Here is a 26,873-nt window from a genome sequence, read left to right as displayed (position 1 = left end):
ATGTGTAATGAAAATGAGGCATCTCATACCATCCAATGGACGATAAAGCCACCTAGTACAGAAAAAGAAAGAAAAACATGACCACAATCTGCAGAAAGCACAACATATTAACACCAGCATCACAAATTTAATCGAATTGACAACGATCTGCATGCAAAGTCATCTGACCTACAATAGTCAAATGACATCAAAATCAAGAAACATAAATCGCCTAGACAGAACCAAGCATTCAGCAGAAAAAAACACAACATGAATGAGATGCATACTATGTCTCATTCACCATTAGTCAACCATAGAACAAGGAAAAAAATATCTGATTTAACACTGATGCTACATGAAAGAAGTTATGAATGTTGAAGATTATTGAAACTTATAAGGCTGTTAGAAAGTGAGTTGGAATACATTGGGTTCAATAATGAACCCATACATATGCACGTGAAGTGCAAATATACCCATTAAAGGGAAACAACACAAGCACATAATGTGCTAACCCATAAAACCCATAAAAAGGGAAAAATATGACATAAAGTCATAAGTTGCATATCATTGAAGAAACAATGGACAAGGGGTAAAAACCCCATTACAATGGAGCATAAGCTCCCTCAAAAAGTGAGAAAATACAAAGGGGAGAGCCCCTATTTATAAGCAAGAAAAGGAGCCACAAAGGGGGCTCCCAAGAGAGTCGTTGGGAGCCCCCAACGGTCACATATGTGACCGTTGGAGGCTCCCCAACGACTCTTTGGGGAGCCTCCCTATGTGGCACAAAAGCCGAAAATTAAAAAGGGAAAAAAGAAGAAAAAATAAAAAATAAAAATGGAAAATTACAAGCAATATTCCAAAGTGGAATATGCGCAAAACAGGAATTTACAGAAATACCCTTTTGGGTGAATAAAGAATATATATTTATATTCATATATATATATATATATATATATATATATATATATATATATATAAATATATACGAGATTACAAATGACGATAATACACATATTTTAACATCCCCCCTCAAACTTTGCGGGGAAAAAACCCAAAAGTTTGGAAAATCAAAGGGAAGTCTTGAGACGAAGTCCAATTCTTCAAAAGTCTTTAAGAAAAAACTCCATCTTCATGACAGTTTGAGATAGGTCTTTAAGTCCAATTCCCCATCGATCGAACACATGATGCATCTAATGTTCCACATCTTTAGCGATCCTGTAGAGAATCAACAAAGAAACAAGTAAAACATATCTTTGCACTTTTACTCAAATGGACCATTTCTAACTAGCATAATTATGGATGACCTATGTTAGAAATTATGCAAATTATGCAGAAATGACACTTAAAGTTTCAAAATCATACATCATGTTAAAACAAACTGAGCGGAAGCAAATTATGCAAAAATAAATTGCAAGAATGCATAATGCATTCATAAGGTCCAACATTGGACAAATATAACTCCATAATGGGGAATAACAAAATGATCCACAAAGGGATACCACAAGAAGCCTACGAAAAGGCATAAAATACCTATGCTTTATTGAATAAGAGCTCAAAAAAGGCCATAAAGAGCATATGCATATACTTATCATTAAATGAATTAATACTCAAAGAACTCATTAATGATCATGCTCCAAACATGTAATGAAGTCCCAAACAAGAGAAACGAAGTCTCCAAGCATACTTTAGGTAAAATAAACCCAAGAGTTCACAAGGTTTTAAAATCATTTATGAAAGTCATACTTAATTGACAAAATCCACATTTTGCATATAAGGGTGGCAAAAACCATAAGCACTTAATATATAGATTAAATGCTAAGAAATCAACTTGATATCCATATCAAAAAATATGAGTTACTTGAAAAACATAAGTCATGAATGAAATTTTGCAAATTTCAACAATAGTTTATCCATTACAAACAACTTCCTCATTAGTCCTCCAAAACCCATAAATCAAGTGTATAAGCTACTAGATCAAGAATATAAAGCCATTAAAGGCCAAAGACACACACAAAGGTGTGTAAAAGAACCTCATGTCTACATATAATAATACTTGAAATAAGTGCATCTACGACAAGAACAAGAGAATACATGCCAACATGGACTAAAAAGTATCTCTTGTCTACGTAAAAAATACACTTAAAACCAAGTATGTTTAGCTACTAGAACAAGAGTAATAAGCCAACCATGGGCTAAAACACAATGCATATCTTGTCTACATAAGACGGCACTTGAAATGAGTGAAATAAGCCAACCATGGGCATACATCTAAGCGACTAGAACAAGGATACAAACGCCAACATAGGCTAAAAATCACACACCATGGTGTGAATCAACGTGCCTTGTCTACATATAAAAACACTCAAGTCAAGTGTGTTCAGCTACTAGACCAAGAGAGCAAAAGCCAACAAAGGGCTAAAAACACACGAAGGTGTAATAAAATTCTTGTCTACATATGATGACACTTAGATAATGGGCATAAAAGGAAAAGACTTTTGAGGCAATAAACTTGTAATGAAAATAAACCTCGAATGAAACAATATTCCTTTTAAAAAAAGAATACTCATAATAACATTTTGGAATAAATGCAAGTAAAACGTATCTTCAACAAGATACTACAACTGATAAAATAATATTCTTTAGAACAAATGTGTGAACATACACACCAAGAACACTTGTGAAAAAACACAAGAACACATGTGCACAACGAGCACAACATACGGAATCACAAATGTGCAAATGCACTCATAAGATTCATAAACAAATAAAAGGTTGGGCTATAATCCCAAAACATCTTGATTTTAAATGTACTTTAAAACATTTAAGGTTTCAAATACCATATGTCCATCACATTTACATAGAAGCATCCATAATATCAATGGCACAAGAGAAAAAATGAGTGTCACACTCATAATTAGAGATCAAATAACAAATCATTTTAGAGTCCCAAGGTGCCCATAACTCACCTTAACAACCATCTATAATATGGAAGGTGGACAATCTAAAAATGATACAACACGAGGTGCCCATAACTCACCTCGACAAACATCTCTAATATAACAATACTAAGGCCAAATAAATGATGCATTAAATAACATGTGATGGACAGACATAAATGCCACAAAAGGGCAATAAACACATAAGGAATCATTTTCCAAATAAAAGTTTTTACAAAGAGGACCGATTAACCAATTGAATCAAAGGTCCAATATAATCCATCAAAACAATTTTGCATAAACACGAATTATGCTTAATCTTCAAAAGAAGTCTTGTACACCAAAAAAAGGCTTACTATGCAACATAACATGAAATATTAAGCAACATCATGTGTATGAACCGATTTGGAACAAACAAGCCTTAACTATGAAAGACATAAGGTGCAATTAAACGGTGAAGTTGGTGAAGTTCAAAAATAACAAACTTAGGCCAATATAGGCATTCATAAAGATGGTGAATTTCGAAAAACTTATGAAATCTACTATTGCAACTTAAAAATGATAAACAATCATGAAATCTTCATAAAAGATTATATACTCACAAGAAGATTATAAGGACCGAAAGGCTCCTTAAGGAGAGTTTGAACAAAAAAACATATACAACTCCCAAAGAAGGAGAAAACTCCATTAAAGTGGAAGAAATCTCAACAAAATAGATTCATTAACAAAACCTTATGATAAATAAGATTGTACTATGGCTTAAATAAAAAGTAAACATTTATTGAGGAAAAATTTAACATTCTTAAGTTTTATCAAAAAAACATGACTTAATAGATTATTACCTACTCCTAATGAAATAAGTACACAATAAACATTAGTGAAGACCATAACTTTTGTAATGAAATATGCGGAAAAGCAAAAGAGTGCATTAAGCACTTACAACATTCACTAATGAACAAACAAAAGGGCAAACACCAAAACCCACAAGAGACAATCACAACATAAAAATATAAATGTCTCTTATTGAAAAGAGAGAGAACTCTCTAAATGTTGAAAACATCCTTAAGAGTGTAAAGATGGAAAGAAAATCACCATATTCCATAAGACCATTTTAAAACTTAATTCAACCGGTATTAAAAAAAAACTTTCTTAATTAAATGTTGCTCATATAAAACGGACACATAATATGGAATTTTTCATATATGCCAAACATTTTTCACAAGCATTTTAATCTTAACATACCTTTCTTTAAAGACTAAACATTCATATAAAGGTATTTTCATAAACAAGGTTAGGTTTAAAATGTAAATTCAAAGTTCCAACGGTCATAAATTTTTACCGACCCATTAAAGCAAGTTTTGAGCAATCATATATCTAATTTTTCGCCAAACAAGTTATCATTTAAAGTTTTTCAAAGAAAAGCATACGAAAATGATTCAATGGAGTAGCAAGAAACTCAAAAAAGACATAATGACAAAAAGCACACATAAAGAAAAGAACATATTACATTCTTCATACAATACTCAAAGAAATAGAATGCATACCGAATAACTATAAGAAAGACAATAGAGAGAAATGAATACTTCACCATTTTTCTTTAACAAATTCTTGAATACCACGCTTCCCGATGCACCAAAGAGCAACTCGATCTCAACCTGGCTCTGATACCATGTTAGAAAGTGAGTTCAAATACATTGGGTTCAATAATGAACCCATACATATGCACGTGAAGTGCAAATATACCCATTAAAGGGAAACAACACAAGCACATAATGTGCTAACCCATAAAACCCATAAAAAGGGAAAAATATGACATAAAGTCATAAGTTGCATATCATTGAAGAAACAATGGACAAGGGGTAAAAACCCCATTACAATGGAGCATAAGCTCCCTCAAAAAGTAAGAAAATACAAAGGGGAGAGCCCCTATTTATAAGCAAGAAAAGGAGCCACAAAGGGGGCTCCCAAGAGAGTCGTTGGGAGCCCCCAACGGTCACATATGTGACCGTTGGAGGCTCCCCAACGACTCTTTGGGGAGCCTCCCTATGTGGCACAAAAGCCGAAAATTAAAAAGGGAAAAAAGAAGAAAAAATAAAAAATAAAAATGGAAAATTACAAGCAATATTCCAAAGTGGAATATGCGCAAAACAGGAATTTACAGAAATACCCTTTTGGGTGAATAAAGAATATATATTTATATTCATATATATATAGATATAGATATACATATACATATATATATATATGTATATGTATCTATATATATATGAATATAAATATATACGAGATTACAAATGACGATAATACACATATTTTAACAAAGGCCTCCCATGTATTTCTACTTTCTAGTGAGTGATAAATGACAACTCCACTACTTTCCATCCAGTACCTTTTTAGACTGACCATGGAGTGCCATGCAGATCTGCTTCAAACTGACCAAGGAATACTATGTAGATCTCCTGTCAATGCAGGAACCTGATGCTCAAAGGTTTTGCAGGTAGCAACATATAATTGGCAGAATAAAAAACTTTTGTCCCGGCCTTCGGTACATGTTGAAGCATTCTAAGTGCCCCAGACATTTTCATTGCTTGTTAAACCCCCAGTTATGAAACACGATATTTCCACACAAGTACCTGTACTTACTGGCTCAGGTTGAAAGCCTAGCTAGTGGGCAACTGGCTTTAAAATACGGCCAAAAGCCCAGCTTGGCCCATATTTTAGAGGGGCAGACTGGGCTGGGCAACCATGTCAGATGTCCACCTGTAGACACCCAATTTTTCACAATGCAAACAGTTGCCGTCCTCCCTTGGGTTGTTGTTTGTTCCATGGGACCGTCCTGCTTGAGGACAGCAAACCAGTTTGCCGTCCGTTCCATGGGATGACATAGTATTTTGCCGTCCGGCTGTAAGACGGCAAAGCAGTTTGCCGTCCATTTGCGGGATGGCAATCCGTTTTGTCATCCATCCGGTCGAATGAATGGATAAGCCTCAAAGAGGCGTGTCCCAATCAGATCAAAACTCTTCCTGCAAGTTTTCAAGCAGGACTCTTCATGGAAAAGCTTTATCCCCCTTTGGGATAGGCACAGATCCATTTGGGTTGGATTCGAATCCGAAAAAACCTTGATTTGTATCCCGTCCATGATTCCTATAAATAAGGATTGACCCCTAGAGCCTAAAACATTGGAAAATTTTCTATTTGAGTGCTAGCCCTAGAGAGAACGAGCCCTAACCATGCCCTCAATCTGGACCACTTTCGATCCCTCAACTGCTATACCCTACGCAGAGGTGATGTTAACAGAGAAAAATCAGCCGGAGCATAAAGGACAAACGGACCCTAAAGTCCAAAAAATGTGTTTTTTATATCAATTTGTTTGTTTATTCATTTGTTTTAGTTTCTATATTTAATTTGTTTTGTAAATACTTATATGTGCTTGATCTTGCTTGCATATCTCGTTTCACAAGGGGTGGAGATCTTGAATCCGGATTTTCTCAACGGTGAGCTTCACACTTCACAGATCGAAAACCTGCCCCTGCTTTACCTTCTCGTGGAGGACGACCGAGGCCTGAAATGAGCATCTCACGGCTTTTGAAAGATTTTGGAAAGAGTTTTGTGAATCAAGATAAGTCCTATTTCTTTTATCACAAAATCTTTGTTAACACCACCCCCAAGTTGAGCTAGTAGGATTTTGTGTTTCCAGGTGGAAATAGCATATTGATTGCCATTGCAGGGAGTTTACCTTTTTTAAGCTTGATGAAAGACATTACCGAGGTTTCCCCATTGTCACATTATAGTCAAACCAGTGTTATTAAAAACGTGCCTCAAGGCGCAAAAAGCGCGCCTCGCCTCAAGGCGAGGGGCTTTATGCCTTGAGGCACATGTACAAAGCGCAACAGCCCTAAGGCGTGCGTCTCATACGCCTTGAGGCATGCGTCTCATACGCCTTGAGGTGTGCCTTAAGCCGAGGCGTACACGCCTTGAATTTTTTAGTCAAATGAGTGTCAAAGCCCTCATTTGACCACAAATTAGGGTTTTTTTTACGCAGTTTTATCTAAGCTGCTAGTAAAAAGGGCATTTACTACAAGGCAAGGGCAGATACAAGAGAGGAAGAAAAGAAAGAATTTATACAAGGCAAGGGCAACAACCCTAAACCTAAACAAATCGGGTCTGAACCATAAGACACCAGGTCTCAAACATAAGCCCCAAAAAAAATTTCTTCTGGGGGGCGCCGCCCCCCTAAGACCCCTCCCCCCCCCCCCCACCCCCACCCGCGCCGGGGGGAGCCCCCGGACCCCCCCCCCCCCCCCCCTTACTGCAAGGGCAAAAACTCTGAATAAGGCTCCACAACTCATCAGTTAGACCAATGTTAAAATGAGTGGGTCCAAACCTGAATCCGACTAAGTAATGTAGGTATCAGATCATGATTCGGGTTTAACTGGATTTTTATAAGAAAAACTATACCCAAATCCGATAAAAATTACATAAATTAGACCTAGTCCATACCTGGCAAAATAATATTTTTAATTATTTTATATTGAAAATTTGAGAATCTTAACCGAAACTCCGGTCAGACCTGGTTTGGTATAAAATTTTATAAACCATACCCAACCCATATAATAATCGAACCTCATGGGTCCAACCTGAATAATTAATCAGAATCCCTTCTTTGCAACCAAACCCTGGCACCTATGTCACAGGGATTCGGCTAGCAGGGTGCCACAACCGCGTCGACGCGACTCGACGCGGGTGCGTGTGCGTGTGCGGGTGCGGCACCGGGTGCGGTCAACCCTATCCTGGGTGCGTTGACCGCACCCAGGATCATTTTGGTCCATTCTTGTTTTGGATTTATTTTTTAAAAAAAAAATTGCCCAAATGGGCTGCGAAATCTTTTTAAAAAAAAGTAATGCTGACAGCTGCTGTCTGTCAGCTGCTGACAGCAGCAGCAGCTGTCAGAACAGCTGCAGCAAGCAGCTGTCTTTCAGCTGCTGACAGCAGCAGCAGCTGTCAGAACAGCTGCAGCAGTCTGCTGACAGCAGCTGTCTTTCAGCTGCTGACAGCAGCAGCAGCTGTCAGAACAGCTGCAGCAGTCTGCTGACAGCAGCAGCTGTCAGAACAGCTGCAGCAGTCTGCTGACAGCAGCTGCTGTCAGCTGCAGCAGCTGCTGTCAGCCGCAGCAGCTGACAGCTGACAGAGCTGCTGACCCCCTTTATATATATATATATATATATATATATATATATATATATATATATATATATATATATATATTTTTTTTTTTTTTTACATTTTTGCCCCTGCCGCACCCCCGCACCCGCACCCGCACCCATGTGACATAGCCTGGCACTATAAGATCCAATACGTGTCAGGATCGGGTCATACCCAATCCATTGACACCCTTAGTAGCAGGTTCACCAATTTGCAGTCTAATAGACACTCAAAGCAACCATGTTAATGAAGTCATTGAGATTAGTTGCTTCGTTTCACAGAAAATTAATATCACTGTGTCAACTTGTTCAATGTATTCAATTTCGTAGGAGCAATAATCTCTTCTAGAATGTGACATTAAACCCTTTTAGTGGCAAAATCAAGTCATGCAATTACACGCAGTCACAACCCTATATATATATATATTAACATTTGGTTGTTAATGCTAAAATGCATTTTCTAATTATGACATGATATTGTTAATGCTAATATGCATTTCGTTGTTAATGTTAATTTTTCATTTAATGAATGCTCATGTTTTATTTCTTAGATACTTACATAGATCAAGTTGTTGCATTAATGTTGTTTTTACATGTTAATCTCATATTTTTTCAGTATTTATTTGAGATTTTTTATTTCTTGTTGGTTGTTGCTTCATCAATAAAGAATTTTTTATTTATTTATAATTTTAGATATTTGTTATAGTTTTTTTAAGTTTAAAAAGAAAAACTTTGAGGCTTACGCTTTACGCCTCGAGGCTTACACCTCGCCTCAGATTTTGGTGGAGCGCCTCGCTACGCCTCGACGCTTTTCACAACACTGAGTCAAAGTGTCAAACTAATATGTGTTGCATCGACAGAGTCCAACAGACATATTCATGGTCAATTGCATGAATAACTTCTGGTGGCTAACATACCAATCATTTTAGAGTTGTTCTGAAATGGTACCATTGCCTTTAGTGTAAAAGGCTTTTCATTGTATTTATAACGTTACTTTTTATTGCAGGCAGAATGGGCGAAGCATGGGTGCATGAGTTTTTATCATGCAATGTCTTTTTTTTTTCTTCTCTTGGGTTTCAGCATGCTCTCTCTCTCTCTCTCTCTCTCTCTCTCTCTCTCTCTCTCTCTCTCTCTCTCTCTCTCTCTCTCTCTCTCTCACACACACACACACACACACACACACATATTCACCTTACTATTTAGAGCACACATACACACCACACCCATAAAAACCAACAAAACCCCAAAAATCAGCTTTCTTTTTTACTCAGAATATGCACATGAAGAAGTGGGTAAGCTCTAAGGAAACAGGTAAAAGATTAAATATCCTGAAGAAACACAGGACACAAGAAGTATAGATGAAGGTAAGTGAGTATATTGCGCATGTTTATCTGTGTGTATGCATGAGAGAGAGTGAGGTATACAAATCTAGATATCTGAAAGAAGAAAAAGAAAATGATGGTATATCCCATTTACATGCATGGAGAAGATATATCCCATCACTATCTTATATAGGCTAGGAAACAAACCCAAGCCACAAAAAAGGAACTTCAGATGTGTCAAAGTTTGAGATGCAAGTACATATTACATAAATTGCAGTATGTATGCACCTGGTGAAATGATCCTAAATATAAAAACTAAACAGTTGCACAGATTGTATGTAAACCACAATGTATTACAGATATATGAAAATGAAAATTATTAGAAGTAGAAACTCCATGGCTCCTCGAATACATAAAAAGCATGCATATGCACCTACAGTTATATATCAGTAGACAGCAAGATAAAATATAATAAATCTCTAGTTATCCACCAGACTATGCATAGACAACAAATGATGGAAAATCTTGTGCATTTGCAGGAACAGTCCAGAGTGTCATTGTATGACACAGATACCTTGAGGGAAAAAAATAGAGGAGCAGTCAACCAACTAACCTATAGTTTCCCCATGGCAATACAGTAAGCCAATCAAGATAATTACGGGTTACACTAAACTCGCTTGAACTAGCTTCTAAAAGTTGCAACTTTGTGAGTTCTTCTTCAATAACTTGCAGAACATTAGGTGGGCATTTATCCTTCTTTGGCTCAATTCTTTCCCTAAATTTTGCTACAAGAAGCCATAACAAGAAGAGTGAATATAGCATATTGAATTAAAAGGTTGTCAGAGAAGGTATCTCCTTGAAGAGGAAGGTTCACTAAAACTAACCTGAAAGTGCAGTCTTGTCATCTGTCTCCAAACCAAGCTCCTGGATCAAGAAAGATGAAGTTATATTCCTGTAGACTACTCATGAAGCAAGAAAGCTAACATACAGTGACCATTGGCAACAATTGCAACACCATTTTGCTTTGAAGTATTTGACAATGATAATCATCTACGAACTCATGAGGGAAATAACAATAGAGTGTTAAAGTTGCTAGATGCAACAACATCTCTATCCAAGAAAAGTTTCTTTTTTTGTTAATAGTAAAATGATAAACATCGAGATAAATAAAAAGATCCATCAATGAGAAAACAAATTTTTAACAGAAAAACTCCAGGAATTGACTATATAATCATAACTAACCTTCTTTATTGCCTTGAGTTGCTCATTAAGAAGATAACGGCGCTGTTCACCACTTACTTTTTCCTCAATTGCCTTGGCTATTGATTCCTAGCAGTGTAGATATAGACTTAGTCCAATGCAGAATATGAACAAGTATAGCTTTAACATGCCCCTAGCAAGCATGTTAAAAAAGAATGAACAAAACTTCCACTAGAATTACCTGTATCTTGCTTATTTCCATCTCCTTCTTTACAAGTTCTAATGTAAGACTCAGCCGTTTATACACCTGAATTGCAGCCAAATTACATATCATATTTAAAGAAAAAAATAAAGAAAACAGAAAAATTCAATGAGAAACAGTGTAGGATAGACGCAATAGCATCTATACCAGATAAAGGTTAAAACACTTGGAAGTTCAAGAAGTAATCATGTTTAACATCCATCTTCCCATAGATCCAATATGAAGTTCTAACGTAAGTTCACAAAAACTTGTGGAAATACATTTAAAGGAAAATATGAATGACAAAAAGCACAGTTATACAGACAACCAATGCTCACTGAACAAGACCATTACTAAGCACATAAATAGAAAAGAAAGTATCAAGATTAGGGGTGTCAACGGGCCTGGTTTACTGCACCAAACCCTATAAGGTCCGGGTATGGTGATAAATAAGAAGACCCAATTAAGACCCGGGTTTGGACCCGAAGATCCAATTAATACATGGACCCGGGTATAGTTTTTGAAATTGTATACCAGACCCGGACCCGACCCGAGTTCCGACTAAAACCTGCAATTTTTCAACATAAAAATGATAAAAAATATTATTTTACAGAGTATGGTCCGGGTCTGGTTCATGTAGTTCATATTGGGTTTCTCTTATAGTAGACCTAATTAGACCTGAGTTCGGACCCGATACCATACCTGAAAATCTGGTCCAAGACTGGTTCCACTTGGGCCCGAACCAAACCCGACCCATTGACACCCCGAATCAAGATGCATATCAAGCAATCAGGTCATACCGTGAATCTTAGAATGATCCACGTGAATTATGGCTGGAAAAGAAGAGGGCAGTGATCAGGCTAGATGAAATTCCTTCACATGTATGCTATAATAGATTCTTCCAATGTTTCCAAAAGCAGAATACGGGTTTAACTGAATACACTCTGTGTAGCGCTATGGATATAGCAAAGGTCCTTAAAAGTCCAGTGATTGCTTCTAAACATAGCATTTCACGTCTCTTTACATATTCCTCTTTTTTATGACAACGAGAGTCCATTATATACTCAAATAGCATGAAGCAAAGAAAGCATAAAGAAGATGATCATAGTTTTCTCTTTGAAGGACTAAAGAAGGCTTTCAGTAAAAATACAGTGAGGTTAGGTCCATGACAAGGACCAATCTGAATACAAGGTAAAAGAATAAAAGGCATGGAAAGACATTTGATCCTTGCATAATAGCTGTGGATTGTTGTGCATCCATTGTAATAGAGCCTGCAGATATCAGTTTGATGAATTGCCTATGCCAAGCAGAGCACCAACAAAGGGGATCACTCTTAAGTCCTCTGCTTTCTTTGGCCCATTAATTTTCAGTTTTTAGTAGTGCTTCTTCCTTTTTTTTCCAGAAAGTGTCCTTCTGTTGACTATGCTAGGAGTTCAGGTCGAGTCCCAATCATTTTGGGGTTATCTTCCTTTCTAACCAGCTGATGATCATTTCATCCTTGTAACAGCAGAACTAGAGAACTTGATAGGGCTGAGAGGGCTTCTTGTCATGCACATTATTATCGTGGGTCTTTTATAGACCCCATTACAACGGTTAGTAAGAAATAGGACAAAAATGCCCTTGACAACATACAACAGTAAAAAGAGTCCAAAAGACTGAAATAACACTATTAACAACAATTGACACTAGAGCAGTCACAATTGGCATTGAGAACATTGTGACCACTGGTAAAAATCTGCAAGCTTTAGGATGCAAGCTAATCACTTTGTCTTCACAATTCTTTAAGTCAACTAAAGAAACAGAATTAAGAGCTCTTTTGCATTTCATTGTCGGTAAAATCTTTTCCAAAAACAAATAAAAGAACAAAAATATTACTGAAAATCTAATTTAAATAATGATTTTATGGGTCCATTTGCTATCAATTTATATCCACAAATTTCAATCGTTCTTTCTCAAGTCGTATGAGGAGAAAACTAACTACGTGTTTCTAGGGGGGCATATTGCCCATCCATCTATCCCAATGAGCCACCCATCAAATCCTTGCAGTTGAAAAGTAAGCCACCATGACCTGGTGAGAACGCCATCAAACTTACTTTTCACAAAAGAGGATATCAAAGGCATTGAGAGTATGCACTACTCCCTCTTTAATGAACTTCCATGATGCACATCATGGATCATGTAGTCTTTTTACATCTTCTTGGATTACTATATTAATTAAACCTGTGCAAAGTCAGATCTCACAACAAAGTCGCAACATGGTTCAAGATTTTCATACACAATAGTTAGCAGTTACCAAGACATACAAGAAAACCATGAAACAGAAGAGAAGATCAAGACCTTTTAGAATCTAATCACTGCAAGATCGCACATTTAAATTAACAAGTCCAAGGAATAATGAACAAATGGAATTGGTAAATTACAAATTGAGCATACATTTGCACAAGAGCAACCATCCAACAGATCAAAAGGCATTTGCATGTTCATGATTATTCCATTTCCACAACCAATACACTATATGATAAAACGTTTCTGCTACAGTTTTTCTTGTACTTAACCCTCAAGCATGAATAGATAGGACACAGAAGAACAATATTTCCCAAAGTCACTGCAAACCACTAATAGAACATCAGCAAACAGTTTCTTATCAGTGCACAACAACAGCAATATTTTGGTAACAAAAGCTTAATAGAATTATAACCAAATATCTAAAATATCAAATGTTTGCCTCACATCTAATTCTTCGAGCACTTGTTGGCATTGCAGTTTGTTTGCTCCAGAGAGAGCAGCTCCAAAATCGGCCAACCTTGGATAATTAAATTCACCAATATGCTGCAAGGGAACAAGAAAAAGGATTTGAGAAGTTCCAAAAACCTACAAAAGAACCTTGCAAATTTAAACATATCCATCAAGCCACTATCAATCAGAAACTTTTGCTCAAGGTTAGTAAACATGACTTATCCCCAACAACTCCACCGAACAAGAGACCTGGTCTCAACCACAGGGATTGAGCAAGGTTACTATTATCCTTGTTTATGTTAATAGTGGTTAAGTAATATATTAATTTCTTATAAAGTTATTTCAGTCTTTCAGTTTATAACCATGTAAATGATATATCATATATCTTAGTGATGCAATTCTAACATAGACATACCAATACAAATCGTCACTCATGCTTTCCTCTTTCTTTTTCTCTTTGTTTCTTAGCAATCTTGGTATTGGAGCTGATGGCTCCCAGATGAAACAGAATGTGCATGGACTAAGCAATCACTGTTCACTGCCAAATTGTCCTCTTTGGTGACCCAATCAGAGCCATGGTAGTTTGGCTTGACCTGAGATGATTGTCATGAGGATAGTGTGAGATTTTGGTATGTGTGAGGGAAACGAGAAGACTCGATAGAGAGAGATAGGGAGAGAGGAGAGATCGATTAGGGCATCGAATTATATTCCCCTTTGTATTGATCTATTTATAACACTTAACAATCTAAAAGAAATTACAAGTATGCCACCGCGTGAGCCTTCAGCGGTAGCGGTAGTATGGATTGGATCAAGATCCGATCCAATCCAAATATGATTTCTTAACAGCCCCCCTCAAGTTGAGCATGGGTATGAATCATGCTCAACTTGTTCTTCAAAGTCCAGAAGTGCTCTCCTGTAAGTCCTTTGGTAAACAAGTCCGCTACCTGTTGTGATGTAGGAATATATGTTGGGGAAATGACCCCGTCTTCAACCTTTTGACGAATGAAATGTTGATCAATCTCTATGTGCTTGGTACGGCTGTGAGAAATGGGATTGAAAGCCATTTTAATAGCACTCTGATTATCACAAAGGAAGGAGGAGTTGGCAATGGGTAGTAAGAGTTCGCCAAGGAGGTGTCGTAACCACGCAACTTCAGCGGTGCCGGCAGCCATGGCTCTATATTCTGCTTCTGTGCTTGACTTGCAAATTGCCCGTTGTCTTTTGCTACTCCAACAGACGAGATTGGAGTCAAGAAAAACACAATAACCTGAAACAGATCGTCTCTCATCTGGATCACCCCCCCAGTCAGCATCAGTATAGGTACAAAGGTGATGTCCATCCAGGACATTTGAAGACCTTGTGTAAATAAGGCCATCTCCAATAGTAGCTTTGAGGTAGCGTAAAATTCGCTTAACTGCTTCCATATGCTCTTTTGTGGGAGCATGCATGAATTGAGAGACCTGGTTCACTGCATATACTATGTCAGGACGGGTAAATGTGAGATATTGCAACATGCCAACGATACTTCGATAAAATCGAGGATTGGGATATGCATCACTTCCATCAAGAGTACGCAACTTGGAGTTAAGAATACTGGGAGTATTTATGGGTTTGCACTGCAACATCCCTGCCTTGCTTAATATGTCAAGAGCATACTTATGCTGAGTGAGAGTCATCTCATTATCCTTTCTATCAAGTTCAATCCCTAAGAAGTATCGTAGCTCGCCAAGATCCTTCATTTTAAAAGCCTCTTGCAAGACCTCTTTAACATGAGTGATATGAGAGGGAGAGTTTCCCGTGAGTACTATATCATCCACATATATGAGAAGCCAAGTTACCGTTTCACCTGACCGATATAAGAATAAAGAATGATCAAGGGCGCTTCGAGTGAAGCCGGCCTGCTGAATATGGAGAGAAAACCTGTCAAACCACGATCTAGATGCTTGCTTGAGCCCATATAATGATTTCTGTAGTTTGCAAACCCATTGAGAAGGATCACTTGATGCATACCCTGGAGGTTGCTCCATATATACTTCTTCTTTCAAATAACCATGAAGAAATGCATTCTTCACATCCAACTGATATAAGGGCCATCCATGTGATACTGCCAGTGAAAGAATAACTCGTATTGTCCCTATCTTGACAACTGGACTGAAAGTTTCATCGTAATCCTCACCATACTGTTGAGTGAATCCTCTGGCAACAAGGCGGGCTTTGTATCGGTCAACACTGCCATCAGGTCTATATTTAATCTTATAAACCCATTTGGAACTCACTACATTTTTCCCGTCTGGTCGAGGAACAAGGACCCAAGTTTGACATTCATGTAAGGCGGACATCTCCTCATTCATGGCATCAATCCAACGTCTATCTTGAGAGGCATGATCATAACTCTTGGGCTCCTCATTTTTGTTCACCTCTGTCATAAAGATCTGAAAATCTAAAGAAAAATTGTCATAACTGATCCACCTGTCAATTGGATGTCTTACCCGTTCTGATCTGCGTGGAAGAACATTGGTTGTGTCTGGAGCACGGATAGAAGGAGGCCTTCTACTATAAGTCATCCCTGAAAAATATCCAGGTGGTCGAGGATCACATGTGGATGATTCTAAATCAACTTGGGATGAGGCAAAGGGAGTGTCATGACATATTGGATCCGAAGATTGATGTGGATCCCCTTGTGAAGGTAGGATTTCAGCACTTAGCCATGGATCATAGGACTGAGGATCAGCATTGGATTCCACAAATGTGTCTGGCGAATCCTTGAATCTAAGCTCATCAAAAACAACATGCCGGGAAATGTGTACACGCCCAGTTTTGGGATTGTAACATCTATACCCTTTATGACTGTCAGAATAACCAATAAATCTGCACATAATGGCCCGATCCTGAAATTTGTTTCGTAAGGAGACATCAACATGAACATAACAAATACACCCAAAAACTCGTAGCACATTGTAATCAGGGTGTTCATGATGTAAAAGGAAATATGGGGAGTTTCCTTCAAGTAATGACAATGGCAAACGATTGATGATATATACGGCAGTATGGAAAGCTTCAGTCCAAAGAGTCATGGGGATGCCAGTATTATGTATCATGCTTAGTGCAGATTCAACTATATGTCTGTGTTTTCTTTCTGCTATGCCATTTTGTTGAGGTGTATGTGGACAGGAAATCTGTCTAGTGATCCCATGATTTAGTAAGTACTCAGTAAATTCTTTTGAGATAAATTCTCCCCCACCATCACATTGGAAATGCACAATATTAGAGGAGTATTTGTTGCGGACTAAGGCATGAAATTGAGTAAACAAATGAAATACTTCGGATTTATGCTTCATAAAAGAAATCCAAGTGTATCGAGAGTAAGAATCAATAAAAATAACATAATATTTGCTCCCAGAAGAAGAAGAAAGAGGAGCTGGTCCCCAAACATCAGAATATATTGTCTCAAATAATTTGGATGCTCGTTTATTTATCAACTGAAAAGGTAAGGCATGGCTCTTACAAATGTGACAATTTGAGCACATGTCTGACTTATTGGCAGGACATAGACTGGACTTGGGAATGAGCCCATTATTAACAAGATCACGAATAAAAGAATGACTGCAATGACCTAAGCGGCCGTGCCAAATGAATGACCTATCATACTCTGTTAAAGCAACATGATGAGGACTAGGAGAAGACGAAACAGGGACACTTGACGCAGACACTGTTGGGGCTTCCTCAAGAACGTACATGTTGCCCTTGCGAACACCCTCAGCGAATGTCTTCTTGGTTCGAGCATCCTTGACATAAACAGAAGATGGAGTAAATTCAACAGAGGAATTAGAATCATCAATAAGCTTGGAGACAGAAATAATATTTTTCTTAATATTTGGAACAACTAGGACATTTTTCAAGGGTAAAGAACAGTGAGACAAAGATACTTGTGCATTTCCAATGTGAGATATCTTATGATGGGATCCATCTCCTGTAACAACTGAGCCTTGATCTAAATAAGGGAGAGCACTAGAAAGTTTACCTGCATTATCAGTCACATGAGTTGTTGCACCAGAGTCCACATACCAAGTTCCTTCCTCATTCTGTTTAAAATTGATCTTGGACATAGCAGTCATAAGAATGTGTTGCACATCTGGAGGAATATAGTTGCCTGGCACATGTGAACTTGTCTGCGCGTTATCGCGTCGAACACCTTTGCCTTTGTTCTGAGGATTGTGCCAACACTCAGACTTTACGTGTCCCTTTTTGTTACAATAAAAACAAGTAGGGATTCTCCGTGGGATATTGCCCTGTGTGTTGACCCGAGGAGTAGGAAGAATTCCTCTTCCCATGCCTGGTTGCACATGAAACCCTCTAGCACGATTCCCTGGATGAGAATAAGTGTTGGTAACAAGAACATTGTGTTGACCATGTGACAATAAGTCCTGACGTTGCAATCTGCTGGCTTCATGTTGAAGTAGTTTTGCCTTGAGATCTTCAAATGAGGGAAGGGAAGGCAATACCTCTAAGGCAGTACAAAAGACATCGAAATCATGTCCCAACCCACTTAGGACTTGTTGAACTTTGTCTTTATCGTTAATAGGGTGTCCCACAATAGCCAGTTGATCACTAATATTCTTCAGTTCACTCATAAACTCCAAAACTGATTTAGTACCACGCTTGCAATCTTGAAATTGCCTCTTAAGTTGGAGGAATCGGGCTTCAGAAATTTGGGAATACGTTGTGGCTAAGGATTGCCACAACTCCGTGGCAGTGAGATCATCATCAATCCCGGCGAGCACTTCATCGGAAAGAGTTGATGTGATATAAGCAACAAGGGCTTGATCATGTGCCGTCCATGTATCATAATCCGGATTAAGCTCAGTTAATGTGCTTTCAACTTCCCCGGCAGCATTCTTCACATCGGTTACATTGAACTTAGGTGGTGCAGGAAGAGAGCCATCAATGTGGCCATAAAGTCGATGACTCTTAATGAAAGGGATGATTTGACGTTTCCACGTCAAATAATTTGTTTGATTGAGTTTTTGAGAGATAAGTTGAGAAAGGAAGCTGGAAGAGAGGGCAGCCATAGAATGATTTAAGGTAAAGTTTAAGAAAGATTAGTGTTTAGAAAAATTAGGACACAGTGAAGGCAGGAACACAGTGAAGGCAGGTTATGTTTTCAGAATAAAGGAAGGAATTCAGAGTAAAAAAAAATTGAAATTCTCGGCAGGAATGAAAAGGTTTAGAAATTTTGGAAGAGATGAAGTAACAGTCACGTGGAATCACGCTGGAACAAACTCGTGAAATCACGCTAAGAAATGGACTTACAGTCACGTGGAATCACGATCTGAATCACGATCTGACGCTGAATCACGATCTGAAGATCCTTGCTCTTGACGTTGTTTGACGCTGAATCACGATCTGACGCTGTTTGACGCTGGAGATGATCCTTGCTCTTGACGCTGAATCATGATCTGAAGATGAGCACGCAGAGAAGTTAGCGCTCTGATACCATGTGAGATTTTGGTATGCGTGAGGGAAACGAGAAGACTCGATAGAGAGAGATAGGGAGAGAGGAGAGATCGATTAGGGCATCGAATTATATTCCCCTTTGTATTGATCTATTTATAACACTTTACAATCTAAAAGAAATTACAAGTATGCCACCGCGTGAGCCTTCAGCGGTAGCGGTAGTATGGATTGGATCAAGATCCGATCCAATCCAAATATGATTTCTTAACAGATAGACCGCAGGCCACTAGATGGATTTTCAAAGTAATTTTATCATTTTACAGATTTTTGTGGAGATTTAAACAATATGGGATTCTATAGGGCAACGTTAGTATCTGTAGGCATATTGTTTCAATTTTCTTCTTTTATAAAATATGCCCCTGTTCCTTGGGTTAAAATTAGGAAAAACCATTTAATCTTGATGAATGCAAGAGCTATTCCTGTGAAGACTAAGTATGCCCAGAAAGAGGCCATTGGAATACTAAGGTGCTAATAGTGCTGCAAGTTGGATAAAAGTGCCAAAAATGGCTAGTTAAAGCCAAAAGGATACTAACCCTGATGTTGAAGGTGATGCAAAGGTAGTGCTCAATTTTGGCAGTGTAGGAGGAGATGTGACAACCTATGTCACCTGGGTACGGGTGTGGGTGTGGGTACTGAGGGTACAACACGGCAAAATATATATATATATATATATATATATATATATTTAACATTTAACAACTAAACTAGTAACAGGCTAACAACTTTTATTCAAAGAATCAAAATTCAAGTAAGAACTGAGAAAATATATATATTGAATCTGAGATTCAGAATACAATCTGAATACAACAAACAACAACAACAACTACGCCTTCATCCCAAAACAATTGGGGTCAGCGATATGAACCAAAAAAGAAATTCATTTTGGGTCTTCCACATAAATCCTTTTCCTCCAATCATTTCTATCCAATGCCATGTCCTCGGTGAGGTTCAAAGCATTCATATCCTTTCCTATCATCTCCATCCAAGTCTTCCTAGGCCTACCCCGACCTCTTTTAACTAATATATTTTCCCATTTCTCCAACCTTCTAACTGGAGCATCATTAGGCCTTCGCCGAATATGTCCAAACCACCGTAAATGATTCTCTCGCATCTTATTTTCAATGGGTGCAACACCTACCTTCTTACGTATCTCTTCGTTCTGAATCTTATCTTTTATTGTATTTCCACACATCCATCTAAGCATCCGCATCTCAGCTACACTCATTTTTTGAATATGATGTCTCTTGGCAGCCCAACATTCCGTACCATATAGTAAAGCGGGTCTAATAGTCGTCCTATAAAACTTTCCCTTCAACCGCAATGGCATTCTACGATCGCACAGCACTCCAGTAGCACTTTTCCATTTCATTCACCCAACCTTTATCCTATGATTTACATCTCCATCAATTTCTCCATACTTTTGAATGATGGATCCCAAATATTTGAAATAATCATTCACCGGTATATCTTGCTCACCAAGCTTCACTACACTCCCATCGCTACTTCGTTGCTTACTAAACCGACATTCCATATATTCAGTCTTACTCTTACTCAACTTAAAACCTCTAGCTTTCAATGTCTGTCTCCATAATTCTAACTTAGCATTAACCCCAGCTCTAGACTCATCAATCAAAACAATATCATCAGCAAACAACATACACCACGGTACATTTTCTTGAATTGATCTCGTAAGCTCATCCATCACTATCGCAAATAGGAAAGGGCTTAAAGCAGATCCTTGATGTAACCCAACCGTTATCGGAAAATTGGTTGTCACCCCTCCACAAGTGCGGACATTGGTTACTACTCCTTCATACATATCTTTAATTATACTAATGTACTTGAGAGAAACACCTTTCTTCATCATTGTCCACCAAAGAACGTCCCTAGGTACTCTATCGTATGCCTTCTCTAAATCAATAAAAACCATATGCAAATCTTTGTCCATCTCTCTATATCTTTCAATAAGTTGTCTAAGAAGATGTATAGCTTCCATAGTTGATCTTCCAGGCATAAAACCAAATTGATTCTCCGATATCATGACAACCTTCCTCAACCTAGACTCAATCACCCTCTCCCAAAGTTTCATAGTATGACTCATGAGTTTTATACCACGATAGTTTGTGCAATCTTGTATATCACCCTTATTCTTATATAAAGGCACCAAAGTACTCTTCCTCCACTCATTAGGCATCTTATTTGTTCGCCAAATCAAGTTAAAAAGATTTGTCAACCATTCTAAACCTTTCTCTCCCAAGCATTTCCAAGCCTCGATAGGTATACCATCTGGGCCAACTGCCCTTCTTGATTTCATTTTCTTCAAAGCCTCTGCAATTTCTTTCTTTTGAATCTTGCGCATGAAGTCACGATTTATCTCATAAAAATGAATGGAGAAGTCTCCAAGATCTTGAGCATGACTATCATTAAATAGCTTATCAAAATAATCTTTCCATCTCTCCTTAATCTCCTCATCTTTGACTAAAACCCTTTGCGTTTCATCTTTGATACATCTAACCATACCCAAATCCTTCGATTTCCTATCTCTCATCTTTGCAAGCCTATAAATATCCTTCTCGCCTTCTTTGGTATCCAACTTGTCATAAACCTCCTTATATACCTTAGCCCTCGCGTTTCGAACAACTTTTTTAGCTTCCTTCTTTGTTATCATATACTTCTCCAAATTCTCATTATCACGACTCTTACTTAGATTTCTATAACACTCTCTTTTAACCTTAATAGCTAATTTGACATCCTCATTCCACCATGATGTATCCTTACCTAGTGGTGCACCGCCTTTAGACTCACCCAATACCTCCTTAGCTACTTTTCTCATACCACCCGCTATCTTATTCCACATTGATTCTGAATCCTCCTCGAGACACCAATCAACTTCCTTAACTACCTGCTCTACAAACATTCCTTGTTTAGCTCCTTTCAGTGCCCACCACTTAATTCTAGGATCTATCCTATGTCTATCCCTTTTGTGGCATTGTCTAATTCTAAGATCTAAAATTAAGACTCTATGTTGTGTAGCTACACTTTCTCCTGGTATAACCTTACAATCGATGCAACAACCCCTATCTCTCTTTCTAAGTAGGAAAAAATCTATCTGACTCGTATTAACCCCACTTTTAAATGTTACTAGGTGAGACTCCCTCTTCCTAAACCAAGTGTTTGTTAAGATCATATCATAGGACAAACAAAAATCTAAAATCCTTTCTCCACTTTCATTTCTTTCTCCTATACCATAGCCTCCATGGATATTCTCAAATCCATCCCTACTAATGCCTACATGTCCATTAAGGTCACCGCCGATGAAAAGTTTTTCTCCATAAGATGTCTCTTGTACTACTCCATCTAAATCTTCCCAAAATTGATGCTTAATGGAATCATCTAAACCTACTTGAGGTGCATAAACACTAATAATATTAATAATATCCGTACCTAATACTAATTTAATAAGTAAAATTCTATCACCCTTCCTACGGACCTCAACTACATTATCTATAAACTGACGACTCATAACAATCCCTACTCCATTCCTATTCCTATTTATTCCTGTATACCAAATCTTATATCCCCAAGGTTCTATCACTTTAGCTTTCTCACCTACCCATTTGGTCTCTTGTAGACATAAAATATCAATCTTTCTCCTACACATAACATCTACTAACTCTACCAACTTACCAGTTAAAGACCCTATGTTCCAAGTGGCTAACCTAATTTTATGGTCTTGGACTAACTTCTTTACCCCCACCCGTCCAATAAAGTGAGGGAACCCTTGCCTATTTGACATCACACCCGGGCGCCGGTGTGACGCGTCGCTTCTGGGCGACGACCTAGCAACCCTTGCACATTTATCACTGCCTCTGGGCCTAGAGAGTACAGTGCGTCGCTCAGTAGGGAACGCCCCAACGAAATTCTCATATTGGTTCATTTTCATAGGATATGACAAAGTTTTTATGCTGGCTGTCACAGGCCTACCGCAACCCTCCTCCTTTATCCAGGCTTGGGACCGGCAGTGTATAACTACACAGGCGGAGTTCAGATTCAAAATACAATCTGAATATAAACTGAAAATTAGAAACTGAATATAAACTATAAAGTTATAAACTGAATATTAACTGAAAATATAAACTAAATATATCTAAATTAAAATTTGAAAATATATATTGAATCTGAATACAAACTGAATATAAACTATAAAGTTATAATTTATAAACTCAAGATGTTAATATTCAGTTTATAACCGAAAGTTTATATTCAGTTTAGAAACCGAAAGTTATAAACTGAATATAAACAAAACTGAAGATGTTAATATTCCGTGTAGAGACATCTTCAGTTTATAACTTAACATATATTCAGTTATAAAAAGAAAACACCCTAAAACAAAAAAAAAACAAAAGATGTTGCTCCTACCTCTTCACCGCCCGCCGAAGGTGAGCTCCTTCAAGTTGCAGTTGCCGAGAGAGAGAGAGAGAGAGAGAGAGAGAGAGAGAGAGAGAGAGAGGAGGAAGAGGAAAATGAGATGGATGGGGAAACAAGAAAGAGAGAGACAGAGAGGCTTAGAGGGGAATCGAGAGAAGGGGAAGACGGGAGGCAGAGGGGGAGGAGGGGAATCAATATCGCTGAGGGAGAGAGAAGGGGAGGACGAGAGTTACAAAGGTGGAGGAGGGGAATCGAGAGACAAAGGGAGAGAGAAGGGGAATCGATATCACCAAGGGAGAGAGAAGGGGAGGACAAGAGTTACAGGGGAGAAGAGCAGAGAGTCGAAGATTTAGGGGAGAGTAGAGAGAGCATCGAGAATCAAGGGTTTCGAGAGAGAGGGAGGAGGGGAATCAATATCGCTGAGGAAGAGAGAAGGGGTGGAGGCGGAGGAGGGGAATCGAGAGACAAAGGGAGAGAGAAGGGGAGAGAGACAAAGAGGGAGGAGGGGAATCGATATCGCCAAGGGAGAGAGAAGGGGAGGACGAGAGTTACAGAGGGGAAGAGCAGAGAGTCGAGGATTTAGGGGAGAGCATCGAGAATCGAGGGTTTCAAGAGAGAGGGAGGAGGGGGGATTAAGAAATGAGTGGGGCGGTGGGACCAAAATGGTCCCGCCCCTTTGAACCTGGTTTGACCATGGAAAATCCGGGTCTGTGGTGGACCCAAACTGAGGGGTAGTGCGGGACCCGACCCGCGGTGTACCCACACTAGGCCCGGTACCCACGCTCGTATTGACACGGGTACGGCTATCATTTAGACGTGTCGCGGTTACATAGATGTCAACTCAGTTTCCAAGTTTTACTACCATATGCATGGTCTAGGGCAGTAAGACACACAACTGTTGATGGAAAAAAACCACCTTTATCATCAAAGATTCCCCAATACCAAATAAGAAATACACTAAATGCAAGATGGCATCACAGTCATGACATGGATTATTAATTTTGTCCTTGCAAAACATTGATTTCCAAAAAGATATACATGCAAGTATTCAATATCACAAATCAATCTCTGCCTCTTTCCCATCAGGCCTCTTGTCCTCTGCCAGTTGATCTGTTGCACCAAGGTTCATCTATGCAACCTTCTAGCACTCAATATGTTTTACTAAGGATCATGTTTGGTCAGAGTCTATATTATGAATCAATCTCTCCCGTTTATAAACAAACTTGAAACTGAACAGCAGATGAGACAACAATAATAAGAGCAAGAAAAAACATACAGCAATAAAGAAAGATAACAAAGCTAATGGCCCTATGCATCATGAAATATGGGACATATATCAAAGGTCAGAACACATTGATTCATCAAAATAGGTATCCACCTGAGTGTAAGGTTGAACATGGTCTTTCCAAAGAGAACCAGTCTTCAAAATATCGCGCAATGTTGCAATAACTTCAAATGAAGTTGCTTTTATGACATCATCATCCTTATTATATGGTTCTTCCTGCACAAGATTAGTAATTTGGCATCATTAATATCTAAATATCAACCACATATCTGGTCTTCTCATACTACGGTGAAGACTACAAGTGTATAAAAGCACCAAACATCCAAACGGAAGCAACTTCATGGTGTGCAGATATGTCATTAATATAGTCAGAATTGTGTATAACCTTCCAAAACAGATTTTCTCTTTGAAACAATCATAAGGAATCACCATTTGCTTGGTGATGTAGCCGATTAGCCATGAGAAACCATGTCTCTGAAACCGATATAGTGAAGGACTATCTCCACTAGCCATTCATACAACTTGTATATTTAATTGTTAAATTATGTAATCAAACTTGTAATTTCGCATATATATTTTATATATATAAGGTAATACATATACATATATATAATATATGTATATGTATTTACCAATTATATATATAAAATATATATATATATATTCCTAGTAAGGGTAGTTTAGGAATTTTACACATTCTTTTTCGAGAATATGTTTTTGTATTTATTTTCTTTTTCTTTTTTCTTTATTCCTTTTTCTTTTTGCATTTAATGCATTGTACTTGCATTGGGAGGGGCCCAACCCACTAGTCGTTGGACCCCTCCAACGGTCACATTTGTGACCGTTGGAGGGGCTCCAACGACTATGTGGAGCCCCTCCCAAGGCCTTCTCAAAGCCCTATATATATGGGCAGCTCCTCTTGTATTTTCTCAAGGGATTTGGGATTATAGCCCAACCTCTTTAGTTGTTTATGAAACTTATGAGTGCATTTGCACATTTGTGATTCGGTGTGTTGTGCTTGTTGTGCACAAGTGTTCTTGGGTGTGTATGTTCACACATTTGTTCTCAAGGTTATTGCGTTATCAACTAAAGTATATTGTTGAAGATACTTTTACATTAATGTGTTAGCAAGCAGCAGTGTTGTGAAAAGCGTTGAGGCGTAGCGAGGCGCTCCACCAAAATCGGAGGCGAGGCGTAAAGCGTAAGCCTCAAATTTTTTTTTAAAACTTAAAAAAACTAAAAAAAATATCTAAAATTATAAATAAATAAAAAATTTATCACTTCTAAAAGCTTAAAACTTTTAGAAGTTGAAAACATTTCTAAAATACCCTGATATTTATCACTATATTTACAAAACTTTTCCTTGCTTATGCTTTCTATATCTTAAATACAAGTACTCTTAGTTTCTATTTTTATTTTTAAGAGATTTTCCATGTTCTCTTTACATTATTGAAAAGAAAATTACTGAAACCTACTTATTTTACTATTATTGTTATATTGTATTTTTTAGTACAGAGATTTTTGCCAAGATTTATCTAAAAGCTTATAATATCCCAAGAGCAAAGATTTTACCTACAACCAAGACATGACTATGACTGAAAGTTACCCCAGAAAAAAAAGGTTTAAACTGTGATAATGGTTTCAGAAAGAATAAACTAACAAATAGTCAGTCATACAACACAATAATATTCATCAATCATTAAATCCATACTACATAAATTGTAATAATCTGCAAAGTAAATATTCAATAGTGCATACTAATTTGTATTTCATCAATCAACTGACTCATTTTTACTGCTTAAGCAGCATGAAGGCAGACAAATGGCAAGTTCTCATTTGGCATTGCCAACAGAAAAAGTTCAAAATTTGGAGGAATAGAAAGGCAAAAGAATGAGTGACAAGGGTAGCTTGAGACTTACGTGCACAAGCACGCACAATAGAGTTCACATAATCTGACTTTCTTGAATGGAACAGGCTATGACCAGTCTAATACATATTTTTCTTGTGATATTGACTAAATTGCAAGCGTGT

The 26,873-nt window shown here is 37.9% G+C and overlaps 1 protein-coding gene across 1 annotated transcript in view; it reads right to left on the bottom strand.

Annotated features, from left to right (window-relative positions):
* LOC149820665 (lon protease homolog, mitochondrial-like) overlaps positions 1-26,873 on the bottom strand; it is a 57,582-nt gene that overhangs the window by 18,215 nt on the left and 12,494 nt on the right. The window contains exons 6-11 of the mRNA XM_089983445.1: positions 24,936-25,058; positions 13,610-13,708; positions 10,880-10,945; positions 10,681-10,767; positions 10,323-10,362; positions 10,052-10,223 (exon numbers count right to left, since the gene is read on the bottom strand). Of these exons, the coding sequence (XP_089839571.1) occupies positions 10,052-10,223; positions 10,323-10,362; positions 10,681-10,767; positions 10,880-10,945; positions 13,610-13,708; positions 24,936-25,058 (587 nt within the window). The remainder of the gene's footprint in view (positions 1-10,051; positions 10,224-10,322; positions 10,363-10,680; positions 10,768-10,879; positions 10,946-13,609; positions 13,709-24,935; positions 25,059-26,873) is intronic.

This window comes from Nuphar pumila, chromosome 12, assembly GCF_984573655.1.
Source record: "Nuphar pumila chromosome 12, dmNupPumi1.hap1.1, whole genome shotgun sequence".
NCBI lineage: Eukaryota > Viridiplantae > Streptophyta > Magnoliopsida > Nymphaeales > Nymphaeaceae > Nuphar > Nuphar pumila.
The sequence above is the reverse complement of the archived record's forward strand: the minus strand, read 5'-3'. Positions and strand labels throughout refer to the sequence as shown.